General features: G+C 51.1%; 5 protein-coding genes across 5 annotated transcripts; 1 reads left to right on the forward strand and 4 right to left on the reverse strand.

Annotated features, from left to right (window-relative positions):
• Positions 1-806: 806 nt before the first annotated feature.
• On the reverse strand, positions 807-3,065 carry ALTATR162_LOCUS7322 (uncharacterized protein; the record flags this gene model as incomplete). The annotated part of the gene is made up of 1 exon (XM_043314950.1): positions 807-3,065. The coding sequence occupies one exon, from the start codon at positions 3,063-3,065 to the stop codon at positions 807-809; it is 2,259 nt and encodes a 752-aa protein (XP_043170885.1).
• Positions 3,066-3,511: 446 nt separating this feature from the next.
• ALTATR162_LOCUS7323 (uncharacterized protein) lies at positions 3,512-4,423 on the reverse strand (the record flags this gene model as incomplete). Its single annotated transcript, XM_043314951.1, has 3 exons — positions 3,512-3,779; positions 3,844-3,928; positions 4,162-4,423. The coding sequence occupies 3 exons, from the start codon at positions 4,421-4,423 to the stop codon at positions 3,512-3,514; spliced, it is 615 nt and encodes a 204-aa protein (XP_043170886.1).
• A 331-nt stretch (positions 4,424-4,754) lies between these two features.
• ALTATR162_LOCUS7324 (uncharacterized protein) lies at positions 4,755-7,313 on the reverse strand (the record flags this gene model as incomplete). The annotated part of the gene is made up of 1 exon (XM_043314952.1): positions 4,755-7,313. The coding sequence occupies one exon, from the start codon at positions 7,311-7,313 to the stop codon at positions 4,755-4,757; it is 2,559 nt and encodes an 852-aa protein (XP_043170887.1).
• Positions 7,314-8,533: 1,220 nt separating this feature from the next.
• Positions 8,534-10,491, reverse strand: ALTATR162_LOCUS7325 (uncharacterized protein; the record flags this gene model as incomplete). Its single annotated transcript, XM_043314953.1, has 8 exons — positions 8,534-8,609; positions 8,660-8,699; positions 8,754-8,942; positions 8,993-9,200; positions 9,248-9,652; positions 9,700-9,834; positions 9,882-10,157; positions 10,210-10,491. 8 exons carry the CDS (start codon positions 10,489-10,491, stop codon positions 8,534-8,536), a joined length of 1,611 nt encoding a protein of 536 aa, XP_043170888.1.
• Positions 10,492-11,134: 643 nt separating this feature from the next.
• ALTATR162_LOCUS7326 (uncharacterized protein) lies at positions 11,135-12,737 on the forward strand (the record flags this gene model as incomplete). The annotated part of the gene is made up of 4 exons (XM_043314954.1): positions 11,135-11,361; positions 11,417-11,492; positions 11,546-11,822; positions 11,878-12,737. 4 exons carry the CDS (start codon positions 11,135-11,137, stop codon positions 12,735-12,737), a joined length of 1,440 nt encoding a protein of 479 aa, XP_043170889.1.
• Positions 12,738-12,824: the final 87 nt, after the last annotated feature.

Raw genomic sequence — 12,824 nt, forward strand, 5'->3', positions numbered from 1 at the left:
GCTCTGAAGATCACACCCGCTTTGAAGCCGCTTCCTCCCATGTTTTGATCCTCAGCGAACCAACCTCTCCTGCACAAATACTGACCGTGTGCACTAACTCAAGAACACGACATAGCGTACACTCGGTTGGAGCTCATTTGATCCATATCCATTGATACAGGTTTATGAGGGAAGCGAGTACATCGACGCGCGTACGCATGACCAGTCTCCTCACGGTCAGCAGAAGGAAAAACCCCCCGATGCATCCACTATGCTCCAACATGGAGGACTTATCTTTCCCATGATAAGCACAGCCCACACACCATCACTGCAATAACCGGGGACGAAAATAATATCGCGGGCATACCCGTAGTGGCAAAGGCCCAGGGACGCTAAAGGAAAAAGCAAAGTCGGCAGTTTTAGTTGTCCAGGGTCCCGGAAACCTTCCTGTGTCAACAACACTCCCTGGAAATGTCTAGTAGAAATTGTGAAAGAGCTATCCTTTGTCAAGTGCTTTAAAACAAGATGGTCGAAAAGGGTGTGAAGTCCAAGACATTTCATCATCATCACTTACAACTCGTGACAGCCTCCGAAACGCTAAACGAAAGCGCAGGTTATATCAGTATATTGGATACTGGTAGCATGTACATATTAGTTTGAGGTAGTGTTCATATGAACATGTGGATATCCGTAATAGAGAACAAAGGCCTGGAAAAGGCTTGAACATCTGGACATACCGTAGCGGTGGGGCGTGTAGACGGAGTCATGGATACATATATAAACTGTTCGAACATATTACACCATGACAACAGATGGTTCAGTCCAGCTTACTCAAATCCCTCAAACGCACTCTCTCCATCACTCCCACCATCACCACCATCATTCGCAGCCCCAACTTCCCTCTTCTTCGCCGCCTCCCGAGCCCCTCTCTTCCGATTCTCAATCTTTCTATCGTACCCACTCTTACTACTAATCCTACTCTCAGGCTTCCCATCCTTCCCCTTGACCGTGCGCCTAGCCTCCACACCGCGTTTCTTAAGCAACTGTCTGTCCCTCTTACTTGGCGTAGGCAGCGCGTCCAGCATCCATTGTTTAACACTGCCTTCTTCATCACCAAGTCCCCTCAGTTTCTCAGAAGCGCGAATAACATTGGCAATGAGCTTGATATAGGGAATATCGTCTTGCGTGTAAAACGTGACTGCGACGCCGCCTTGACGACCAGCACGTCCTGTGCGGCCTACGCGGTGGACGTAGCCGGCTGCGGAGGTAGGTACATCGTAATTTACGACACCGTTTAGACCGCGGAAGTCTACGCCACGGGCTAGAAGGTCTGTAGTTATAAGAACCCAGATCTCGCCTTTTCGGAAGCGCGTCATTATGCTGTCGCGTGCGGAAGAGGAGAGATCGGCGTGTAGGACGGCGATGCGCGAGCTACCGCCTGCTTCTGGGGGTATATCGTAGAGGAGTTCAGAATGGAGGGCTATGGCTCGGGGTATCGTTTGTGTGAAGACTAGGAACGGTGGGCGGAGCGTGGGCTGATTCGAGTTGTTGAACACAGACGTTGGATGAAGGAGTTGACGTAGACCGAGAAGCTTGCCTTGCTCGGTAGCAGCATAAGTCAATTGGTGTGAGATGTTTGGTATGGCGGAGTCTTTGAGTCCGACTACAAGCCGGATAAGCGGCGGTCGCGGAGGAAGGTCGGACTGTGAAGACGACAGAAGGGACCATCGGTCGTTCAAGGTGGATGTCGTTAGGCTATCGATATTGGACCCCATCGTTGCTGACCATAGACCAATTCGAAGCCTGGGATTCGTGCAAGCGTTCCATATCGCAAGCGTTTGTTCACGGAAGAGAGGATCGATGAGAACATCAGCTTCGTCGAGGACGAGTTGGGATACGCTAGGGATGTTGGCAACAGTGCTATCTCTGCGCTTCAAGGCATTGAGCAAAGCAAGTGGAGTTGCGACCAGAATGGCGGCTTTCACAAGTTCGGCCCGTCGACCAGCCTGCTTCTTCTTCTTCGGGGCTGCCGTCTCTTCTTCATCGGATTGAGAATCATCTTCGTCATCTTCTGACGCCTCAGCCAAGCCCGCCGCATCATCGTGTGTCTCCTCTGGTTCCTGCACGACTCGCATACCCTTCCTCATAAGTGTAGCCTTGATTGCCGTGCCTTTTGCCAATTTCCTCGCCTCATTGACAATCTGCGCCGCAAGCTCTCTTGTAGGAGCGAGGATTACAGCGCGAGGGCCCTCTTTCGTATCCACAGTTTTGCTCTCAACTAGCAGCGAATCAATGATCGGTATCAGAAACGCTATGGTCTTTCCACTGCCCGTAGGCGCTACCGTCAGTAGATCAATGTCTCCATTGAACTCAGCACCAGACAAGCCTTCGACGTCGGTTGAAATCTTGCGACCCTTATTGCCTAGTAGCAGCGGTAGAGCCCCGAGTTGAACTTCAGTGGGCAGCTTGTATCCCTGCTCTGCTATGTTCCCCGCCAAACGTCTCGAGATGTCATATCGCGTTCGTAGTTGCGCAAACGAGGTGAGGGGTTGTGGGTAGAGTGACTTCTTTACATCCTTCTTCTTTTCCTTGACTTCTTTCTCTTTCCTCCTTTTCTTCGACTTCTTCTCTTTGCTTTGCTCTTCTACTTGCGGCGCAAAGTCGTCCAGTATTGCAACCTTCAGCTTGTGCGAGCGCAGTATCCTCTTGCACTCATCCACATCGTATAGCTCCTCCTCTATTTCGTTTGCGCTATCCTGAAGACTAGCTTCTTCTTTCCTCTCTTGCTGCTTCTGCTTCTTCCTCTGCTTCTTGGAAAGAGTACCTCCGTTCGCCTCTGAATCTTTGCTTGCACCGCTGCCAAAGAAGTCAAGATCGGCGGGTAGTTCAGTGGCGCTCGAAGATGCGTCTACCAGATTCTGCCCTCTTTTCCTCTTGCGACTAGTATTCGATGTTTCCGATGGTTGTGTTGGCTCGTCGTGGCCGAACAGCTGCGGGTTTGCGACAGCGCCGGAAGAAGGAAGCTTTTGCGCGGGCGAGGTATGCGCCGCTTTCGAGGATCGCGAGAGGAGTTTGAACACGTTCATACTGGGCGGTCGGTCGGACGATAGTCAGAAAGCGTGATTTACGTCCTGACTTTCATAGCGTCTTGGGTTTCTGCTGCGTTCAGATTGCAAAAGTTGAATTGTCGCGCTCAGAAAAATAATTGGGCCGCGGCGGTTCGGCGGAACTAGCGCCGATCATTTGAGCATTCACGCAACCAGCTACAGCTATGCTATTCTTATCGTGGTACTGAAGTAGATGCATTGCCAATAATTGCACATGTAGAAAATGGAATCTAAATCAGAGGTATGTGCAGTAAACAGTATCGGATCCCTACCATCCCTAATGCACCGCAAACACACTTGCTCAGCTTCCCTGCCCGCGAAATCGTACAGTGTTTCCTCGCCAACCCCTCGTAGTCCTTCTCACTGCCTCTTGAACCTAGTACATGCTTAAAAGTCGTGTCGTAGCTGTCCTAAGCTTATCGCACTCAGTGGTGCTCGTCCTTCTTCTGCCTGTAGCCAACAAGCTTGAATCGGCCAATGATCTCGCCAACGGAGAAGAAACCGATGACCTCAGCGACAACAACACCCATAGAGTACCATTGTTCGCGGGGCATGTTCCGGACTTGCGCGAGGACGTTGGCGGGTTGCTGGGCGGCGCTGTTGGCCTCGCTGGCCACACGGCTGAAGAGGGAACTGGGGTGACGGAGAGCGTTCAATGCAGGCTGGATGTAGTTCTGCATAGTCTGGATAGATCTGGGAGTAGTTAGTAATTATTCCGATATTCCAGTATGCCAAGCCGGGCTTGTGGGAGGCGTACGGTGGTTGCATGCTTCGCTGGTGGGCAATGAGCTTGCCGAGCTCAAGTCCGACCCTTCCGTAGTAGGTAGCCTTGGGAACCAGTCCTATGATAATGTCAGTACGTGGTTCAAGCTAAAGTATCGCGCTGCATCAGAATTCCTGCCTAACCGACTATCACGATCGAACCATGCAAATATGGCTGCGCTTGATAAGCCATGTAGAGCTACACGGACAAGCCAATGCGCCCCATGTTTTGCTATTCCCTCTCTTGCTACTACACACGATTCTCCGGTCGCCAATTGATACACTTCCCCGCCTTTGAGATGGTGTGACTGACCTTGCACGAAATTGACCATCCTTCCTACCCGTCCAGTGGCTTGCTGTGTCGCATTGTTGACGGCTTGACCGGCACCCGATGCCGCAGAGCTCGCGGAGCTTGTGACCTTGGTGAGACCCTCTGATGCCTTTGACTGTGCCTTTGACGCGGTTTCCTTTACGGTGTTGGTGGCTTCGGCGGTCGTCGAGGCATTGCGGATGCCAGCGCGGCGGACGGCGAACGTCGATTGCCGTAATACGGCACGTGATGCAGCGAGAGACATCTTGATGTGAATTGACGAAGGGGAGATGGGGTGTCGCCGGTCGTCTGCTCGTGAGGGTGGATGGAGCTCGGCAGTGACGCTTGGTTTTTCAGCGGCGCACGGACGCGCTTGCCGGATGGCTCAGGGGATTAACAATGTTGGCATCACAACCTCAACAATCCCATGCTAGTCGCACATATGAGGTCACCATTCGCTCCGAGGTTTTGTATTTTCTCTGAAACTGTTATGCGTTGGAAATCAAGAATCCGTTATTGTAATCCATTCTTAGGTTAATACTGTCTGACGCCCAATCAACACTTCTCCAGCAATACACGATCTGGCCGCAACACCATCACCAACTATCTCTAAAGCTCTTCTTCTCCTTTGGCTGTCCTAACATGACTCCTTTGATTAGAAAGTTCAATTTCCGAATCTCTGTCCAGCGACTCAACGCCCCCAACTCAAGCGCACTCATTCTCCTCATCTTGCCACTCGGATTTCCAATGACAACAGGCTTCCAGTCACTGCCTCGGCCAATTTTTTCCAGGTCTTTGAATTCTTGCCAGGCTGCCGTGTCGCGCCTGGTTCCAAATGTATGATTAGGGATAACCTGTACGGACTTGAAGCGGTATAGGACCAGGATAAGAAGAACAGTGAGAGCAAACAGGATGCCTGCCGTAGTCCCGGTGGACTTCTGAGCGCCAAGATTCCGTGTCATATTGCCGCCTACCATCGTTGCAACAGCGGCGAGGATGAACGCGATAATTTGGCTGCTAAAGATACCAGCCGTAACACGCGGAAAGGAGGTGTAATTCGTCCTTCTCCTGCGATCTTGTACGGCCATGCTTTGCAGGCGATGTCGCGTATTAACTCCAGGTTGTAGATCACATGTGTCGAATGTTTCCATCATCAGGCCGTGGCACTCAGCTATAGCGAGAATACTGAGAAAGCCTACAGCGCCAGCGAAAACAATCGGCACAAGCCATGGTTGAGGGCGACTAGCCGAAGAGACAGTGTACGCCATGCCCATCAGAGGGAGTGTGAGCGTAAAGATAGCGCGGCGGACAAGATGGCTCGACCAGGTAACTTGTTTCTGGAACGTCATAGAATCGGTACGAAATGCGCTTTTCCGCTCCCGAGAGAAGATACCGGCTTTTGTCAGGGGAATCGCAAGGAAGGCGCCGATGGCTATGGATATAACCCCTGCACCCACCTTTGTCGGTTTCCATCTGTAGTCTCGCGACAGGAGGGCACCAAGCAGGACAATCACAAGTACGACCTGTGCGTATATCCATCCCAGGTAGAGTGCCAGAACGAGGAAACCAGGTTGACAAAGCATCATTGCCATCAGTTTGATGCCTGCCCACACTTCTTCAAACCAATACTTCGGCCCTTCAGTTCCGATGTGTAATTTCACTTCTCCCCGGCTCACACGTCTTGTGATATAGTTTTCGTCTCTATCATATACCTCAGTCACTGATTTTCGGAATGGTGCACGTCGCGTTTCCGAAGTCATGATGTTGAGAATGAGGGCAAGAGCGATGATCACAACGACGATGTAGAACCCCCAATCTGGTGTCAGTTTCTCGATAACCGCCGCGCCGATCTGAAAGCCAACGGCTAGAGATCCGATCCAACACCATGACCAAATGCCGAGCCACATGCCCATACCTCCACCGTGGCGACGGACATCGTTCGCGACGACGAACTCTTGGTGAGGGTTCTTGGACTGTAGAGAGGCCCCAAAGAGGTCAAGTAGCACGGTGATGTAATTGACATTTGCAAATCCAAAAACGAGGCCAGATACGCCACGGGAAAGCAGAAGCCCGACACGATACTTCGTGTCTTTGTTGCGAAAGCCGCTGACGACAATGGCCTGGGGAAATTGGAGTGGTAAGGCGATTGCCAGAGCAGCGAGGATATAGGGTTTGCGTCCGTGTAGGAGAGGTAGTGTCCAGGCAAAAAAGGTTGAGATAGCAAGCCCAGCGTAAAGTACAGCATTGCCTATGATTGTGACATGGCGTTCATCCGCGAGGGAGTATTGTATGCGAGGTACTTCACCCGCGTAGATACCGATGATAATGCCAAGCAGAGCTGTGTTGATACATGCAATACTAGCAGTAAGACGCTTCTTGCCTGTGGACCAATTTCGCGCAATCGGCTGTCTGCGGTGATGTCGTCGGAGACTGAACGTGTGATGATGTACCTGCTCTCGTACCGTGAGTTCATGGCCACATGGCTTCGACGGCGTATCGTCCTCGTCGAGAGAGGTATCCGTCTCGCCGAAACCTGAGTCATCTCTTGGTTTGGGCCGAGATCTTGGTCTAGATATATGCTCATGACTTCGGTGGCGACTACGTCGATGCGCTGTGGAATTGCCGGTAATACGTCGGCGAGAACGACCACGAGACTCGTTTCGGCCTACAGGGCGAAGAACAAAATCTATGTGTTCTCTTGGAGCTGTCTGAACCAACTTTGGCAGGTCTAGATTGCTTCGCGTGTCGAAATCGACATGGTCTCGCTCGCTTTCATAATCACTGGACGAGCATGACGACGTAGAGGAACTCTCTTCTTTTCGAACGTTTTGGTTCGAGTAGGCCCAATCGTAGGACACTGAGGCTCTCGGCAGATCGTGTGGCAGACAGACGTCGGGAGCGACATCATCTACGCCACTCTGATGGGCGATGAGAGACGGATTTGTGTTTTGATGGCGAGAAGAAGAACTTGAAGACCCAGATACCTTCAGAGGGAGCGCGGTTGTCATGAGATATCCGGGCTCGGTGGAAGCATCATGTACAACGCTTCTCGCTCCCTCGATGATTGCGTATAGTTCTTCCACTTGGGCTCGATCATCAACGACATCAGCAACTTCGACGGCTTCTTTCACCATATCCTCTACATCCTCAACCATGTTGTTGGTTCTTCTATTTATGAATCCCGCGAAGGTACCTGGGACCGGTGCCGGTTGATTTGGAGATTTTTGGACTCTCGAAACTACTGCAGGAGTTGTGCTAGTGGAATCTGAGGTACTGGACTGCTGAAGATGATCCGGAACGGATGCTAGGCTGTCAACGCGAGGGGGAGGTTCATGAATATTGGTGTCTCCTAGCTTGTCGTTGTCTTGCTTGATGTGCACGATTGAGAGTCTCTTCTGCGGTTCATGTGACTGCGATATGGACGCTTGTGCCACCCTCAACGGAGTCACTGTGCTGGAGGCCAAAGAGGCTCGACGCGCCTGAGACAGCCGGTGTCTTGTTACTGGAGATGGGCTACTGAAAGCCGCCGATGAGATTCGGCGCTCAGCTGCTGGCACCAACGACTTCTTTTGCGCCATTGGTTTAGCCGTGATAATAGGTTGCGAGGCAGTCGAAACAGATGCCTTGAGGCTAGAAGGACGAGTGTTTGGTGATGGAGATTGATTAGGGCTTTGCTTGCCATTTACCGGCGAGCTACATGGGCTTTCCACGGTTGTACTGTTTTGACCATCCGTGGACGCTGCAGTCATAGTCCGAGCAGATTTGTGGTTCAGCCAAGGAAGTCTATCCGACGTCGTCCGTGGTGCAAGCTTCTTGCGCTCTGAGGCCGGAGTCGTTTTCGTGCGGGCGCTCGATATCTTCGAAGCATTGTTCTCAGACTCGGCCATACCATGGAATGAACGACGGCTTGGACCGGCCTGGGGCAGCGAATGTGTGCAGGTTTCGAAGACAGTAGTTATACGCTGACGCGAAGTCTGACGACCCAATTGCTGAAGGAGTCAGGTGAGAAGTGGGCTATGAGGGCGAAAGGTATAACGAATATGAGTAGACAAACTTCGATTGCTTGCACCTACGTGCAAACAGGGCGGCGGAGGTAGAGGGCGTAGAAGAAGCTGGTCGCTGTAACGATGAGTCGAAAAGGATAGACGACGTGGAAGATAGAAGAAATGGTGTCGTTTGGAGCGTACGAACACGAAGGTCGATGTTAGCCATCTGTTTACTTGTTCGACGTGACTGATAGCTCTTGCGCCATGTCACGCGCTCGAAACCCTGCTAATGCTACGAGGAAGCTGCGTTGCTCAGCTACTGTATCAGGATGAAACAGCGTCGTCAAGTATATTCCAAAGGTAAGGCTTCATTCTACGTAATCATGTCACTAAGACCGTATCGCCTGAAGTACCGTCTCGGTCATAGCAAGAACCTTTTCCTCTTCCAGCCGTTGCGCAACAAGTCTGCAGAGGTCAGAATTACCCTTTAAAACAAGAAACGATGTAGTACTTACTGGAGACTAACTGGCAGGCCATGAAGTAGCTCAGGTTGATCTGTCTTTCATTAGTCATTAGGAACACCCATTGACGACCGAGTATATAGCTTACAGCTGTCGTATGCATCCTGGCAGAAGTCGCTCTGAGGCTTGTAGTCGCTCGCGTGGTTGTCGATTGCTTTGTCGACTGAGACCCCACATGGGAAAGATACGGCAGCGTAGTCAACCACATTATATACACCAGTATACCCGACATACTTGAAGTCACCATGCGCTACGCTCGAGTACGGAGTTGTGGGTGCTAAGAGATGTCAGAGACGGATGTTTGATAGGTAAGAATACTCAGCTTACCGAGGATGGCGTCTAGCCCTTCAATGGCCATCCACTGTTCCAAGTATTGCCGTTGTAGCTCAGATCTCTCTGAATGCAGTTTCCACATGTCGTACACGCCCAGTTCCTTGGCATCTTTGTACTGAACCATCTCGGGTCGATACGGCTCGCCTGTTATTCCGAGCAATGCTTCGACACTCTTACCTCCATCGGCGACGAACATTCGTCCCTATGCTTGTTAGCTTGGAGGTCGGTGTAGTTCTAAAAATGGCTCACCAGAAGTGTCAGCGCAGTCCCGTGTAGTTTTGGATCCCAATCCAGAACTTCATGTCCAGCCTTCTTCAGCTTCTCTGCCGTTTCCTTCAGAGCGCGTGTTACAGGAGGTGTGGGCAAGCATATGCCATCGTTCCAAAGCACTGCTATCTTGAGCTTCGTCGGAGCATCCACTGACCGCCACGGGATAGGCAGCATCTTTGGGTCTAATTTCCACGGCTGCGCGTCGACAATAGCCTTTGAGTACAATTTTATATCCTCAAGTGTTTTTCCCATGGGTCCGTTGACGCTTTGTACTGCTTCCTGACCAGCGAGGCCAGATCTACATCGTTGTGTGGTGAAACGACCGAAGGACGGGCGAAGAGTGAAGATGCCAGTACATGCTGCTGGGATACGCAAGCTGCCACCCTGATATTGTTAGACATGAGAGGTGTACGGTGTGGTATGAAACATACTATGTCGGTTCCGACGCCTAAAGGACTTCCTCCAAACGCGATGAGGGCTGATTCCCCACCTGAAGAACCACCAGAGGTGACTTTGCGATTCAGCGGATTGACGGTACGTCCGAATGTGTTATTAACAGATTCTGCCTGTATCTTGTCAGTTCCCTACCTAGTATATATACGCGTATACGTACGATCATCATGGCCGTCGGCACATTGGTTTTGCAATAGCGGACTGCGCCTAGTCGCTCGAGTATTTCCACCAACGTAGCATTGTATTCCGCCGGCTGGTTCACCAACGAAGTAAAGCCTACAGTACTGTCTTTTCCCTTTACATTGAAGTTGTCTTTGAGCGAGATTGGCAGACCATGGAGCGGTCCTACAGTCTTGCCAGTTCGTTGGAGATGATTGTCGAGGGATTTGGCTTGCTGCACTGCTTCATCAAAGAAGGCATCGCTAAGACAATTGGTCTAAACATCCATGGAATTAATTCAAGTCTCTTTCTTGGGGGTTCTGCCATACCAGTTGATGAGCTGCTGCAGCGCGTTTGCAGAACGCGACCGTGACGTCCTCGGCACTCCATGCTTTCGACGCGATCTTCTTTAGGATATGCGATGCGGTACTCTCAGTAATCTCAAGCTCGTTTGCTGTAAACCATCCAGACTCCTTGGGCCATGTTGTCACGTTGAGTTGTGACTCTGGTGGTATCTTGTCCTGCGGTATGCGATAATCGGTCGGAATGGATTCCGCGAGAGCTGCGCGCTTCCCCGCAGCAACTTTCTCCCAATTCGCTTCAGATGTCATACTTCCAGACTTTCGCAACGCCAAGCTACTGCGAAATCGAAGAACAGCTGTATATGTGTTTGCTGAATCAGAAGACAATTACTTCAAACGCCTCTGTGAGTGCTCATCACCATGCCGCGATGTATACTCGCCACTCTCGGTTCCTGCGCCGCGATCCATCTGTGATGGTGGTCTCCAACCGAAGCCATTGGAGGCGTGGACAATACCATTCCCCGCACTTTTAGACGCGCCCGACCCAGACTAACTCCTAGCAGGCATCCCGTTGCTTCGGCCGAGATAAACTATCACTGGTCAAGAGGATATACCTGCCTTGTTCAGACTCAGATACGAACACCCAAATAACCGATACCGGCAATCAGCTCTTGGACACAGGCGATATGATCGGCATAAACACTTACTGAATGTGTCTATCTCGAGTCAGTCATAAGTGGCATAGTATCGTTCATATCCTGCCCCCAGCGTCTATCGGTCGTATGATGCATGGGACGGACAATGTCATCCGAAGAATAACCAATACTACAAACATAACCGATAGTGGCAGCTCTTCGACGACAAGCAAAGTCATCTTCCATTGCTCAACAGCACATCCATAGCGACAGGGCGCATCACCTCTGCCCAATTGAGAGCAAAATCTCAATTCAAGATGGCTAACAGCTTCATCGCCTATCTTCGGGGCGACCAAAATGCGCCAGGCGAGCGCAAGCTGGTGCAGAAGCTTGACTTCTTCATCCTTACTTTCTGCTGTCTCATGTACTTCCTGAATTATCTTGATCGCACCAATCTCAACAATGCATACGTCTCTGGTATGAGGGAAGAGTTGAGCTTCAAAGGCAACCAACTCAATCAAATTAACACCGTCTTCACTGTAGGGTGAGTGAGCACGAAAAAAAGGACATACAGACACATGCTGATCTATCATGTTCAGGTATACCATAGGACAGGTGCCATGTAACGTTTTACTCTACTACATCAAGCCTCGCTATTTCTTCCCTGCATGCATGGTGCGCGTTCCTCCCCAGAGTTCAATCCGACATCATGACTAACATGATCTCAGGTAGCATGGGCAGGCCTAACAATGGTCACTGCGGCCGCTCAAAAGCCTCAGGACATAATGGCAATCCGCTTCTTCCAAGCGCTATTTGAATCATCGACGTTTGTAGGAACTCACTACATCCTTGGTTCCTGGTACACTGAGAAAGAGCTAGGAAAGCGCTCCGGAATCTTCACCGCATCAGGTCTTGCTGGTACTATGATTGGCGGCTTCATCCAGACAGGTATACATAGTAGCATGGACGGTCTTAGGGGGATGAGTGGTTGGCGATGGCTCTTTAGTAAGTTGTCTTGGCAACATCTACAATCTACGCACTAACACCAACCCCCCTTCAGTTATCGACGGAATCATCACACTACCCGTAGCCGTCTACGGTTTCCTCCTCTTTCCCGACACTCCAAGAAACACACGAGCGCCCTACCTCAGCGCCTCAGAGAAAGCGCTAGCCATCTCACGCGTCCCCGAAGTCTCAGAGCGCACTCCGATATCCTTGTCCTTTTTGAGACATTGTTTCTCAACATGGTACTGGTACTTCTTCGTCATCCTCTGGATTCTAGCCGGAGAAACAGAGTCTTTCAGCACAAACGCCTTGTTGCAACTGTACATGCGCTCACATCCTACAAACACTTATACCGTAGCTCAGAACAATAATTACCCCACCGGAGTCCCCGCTGTCGGTATCGTCTCAACTTTGTTCTGGGCTACGCTGACTGATTTCATGGGTGGCAAACGTTATCTCGTCGGCTACTGGATCGGCATAACCGGCATCATAACCTCCTCCCTCATTCTCGCCTACCCCCAGAATACCACCATCCACTTCGCAATGTACTACTGGGCAGGCAGCGTGTATGCTTGCCAAGCCACCTTCTTCGCCTGGGCCAACGACGTACTACGCTACGAAGAAGACAGTCTACGTGCCGTGGTCATTGCAAGCATGAACATGGGAAGTAATGCCATCAACGCATGGTGGAGCATCGTATTCTATGGGGCAAATTTCGCGCCGTACTTTACTAGGGGTATGTGGGCTATGATTGCCGTTAGTATTGCTATGGCGGCCTGGACGGCGGCGTTGGCGTGGATGCAGGCGAGGACTGAGAGGAGGAGGATGTTGGAAGGGGGTGTTGTGCATGATGCCGTCAGGGGTAAGGGTGAGGATGAGGGGACATTTGGGAGAGGAGATGGAGAGAAGGCGTAGGTGTTTGACATGACCGTATGTTACTAGTTTTTAGGTCTACTTCTTGATGAGACGTTATAGACTCGAAGGTACGCACGACTTTCGGTG

This window comes from Alternaria atra (genome assembly GCF_907166805.1).
Source record: "Alternaria atra isolate CS162 genome assembly, contig: 28, whole genome shotgun sequence".
In the NCBI taxonomy this organism is placed as follows: domain Eukaryota; kingdom Fungi; phylum Ascomycota; class Dothideomycetes; order Pleosporales; family Pleosporaceae; genus Alternaria; species Alternaria atra.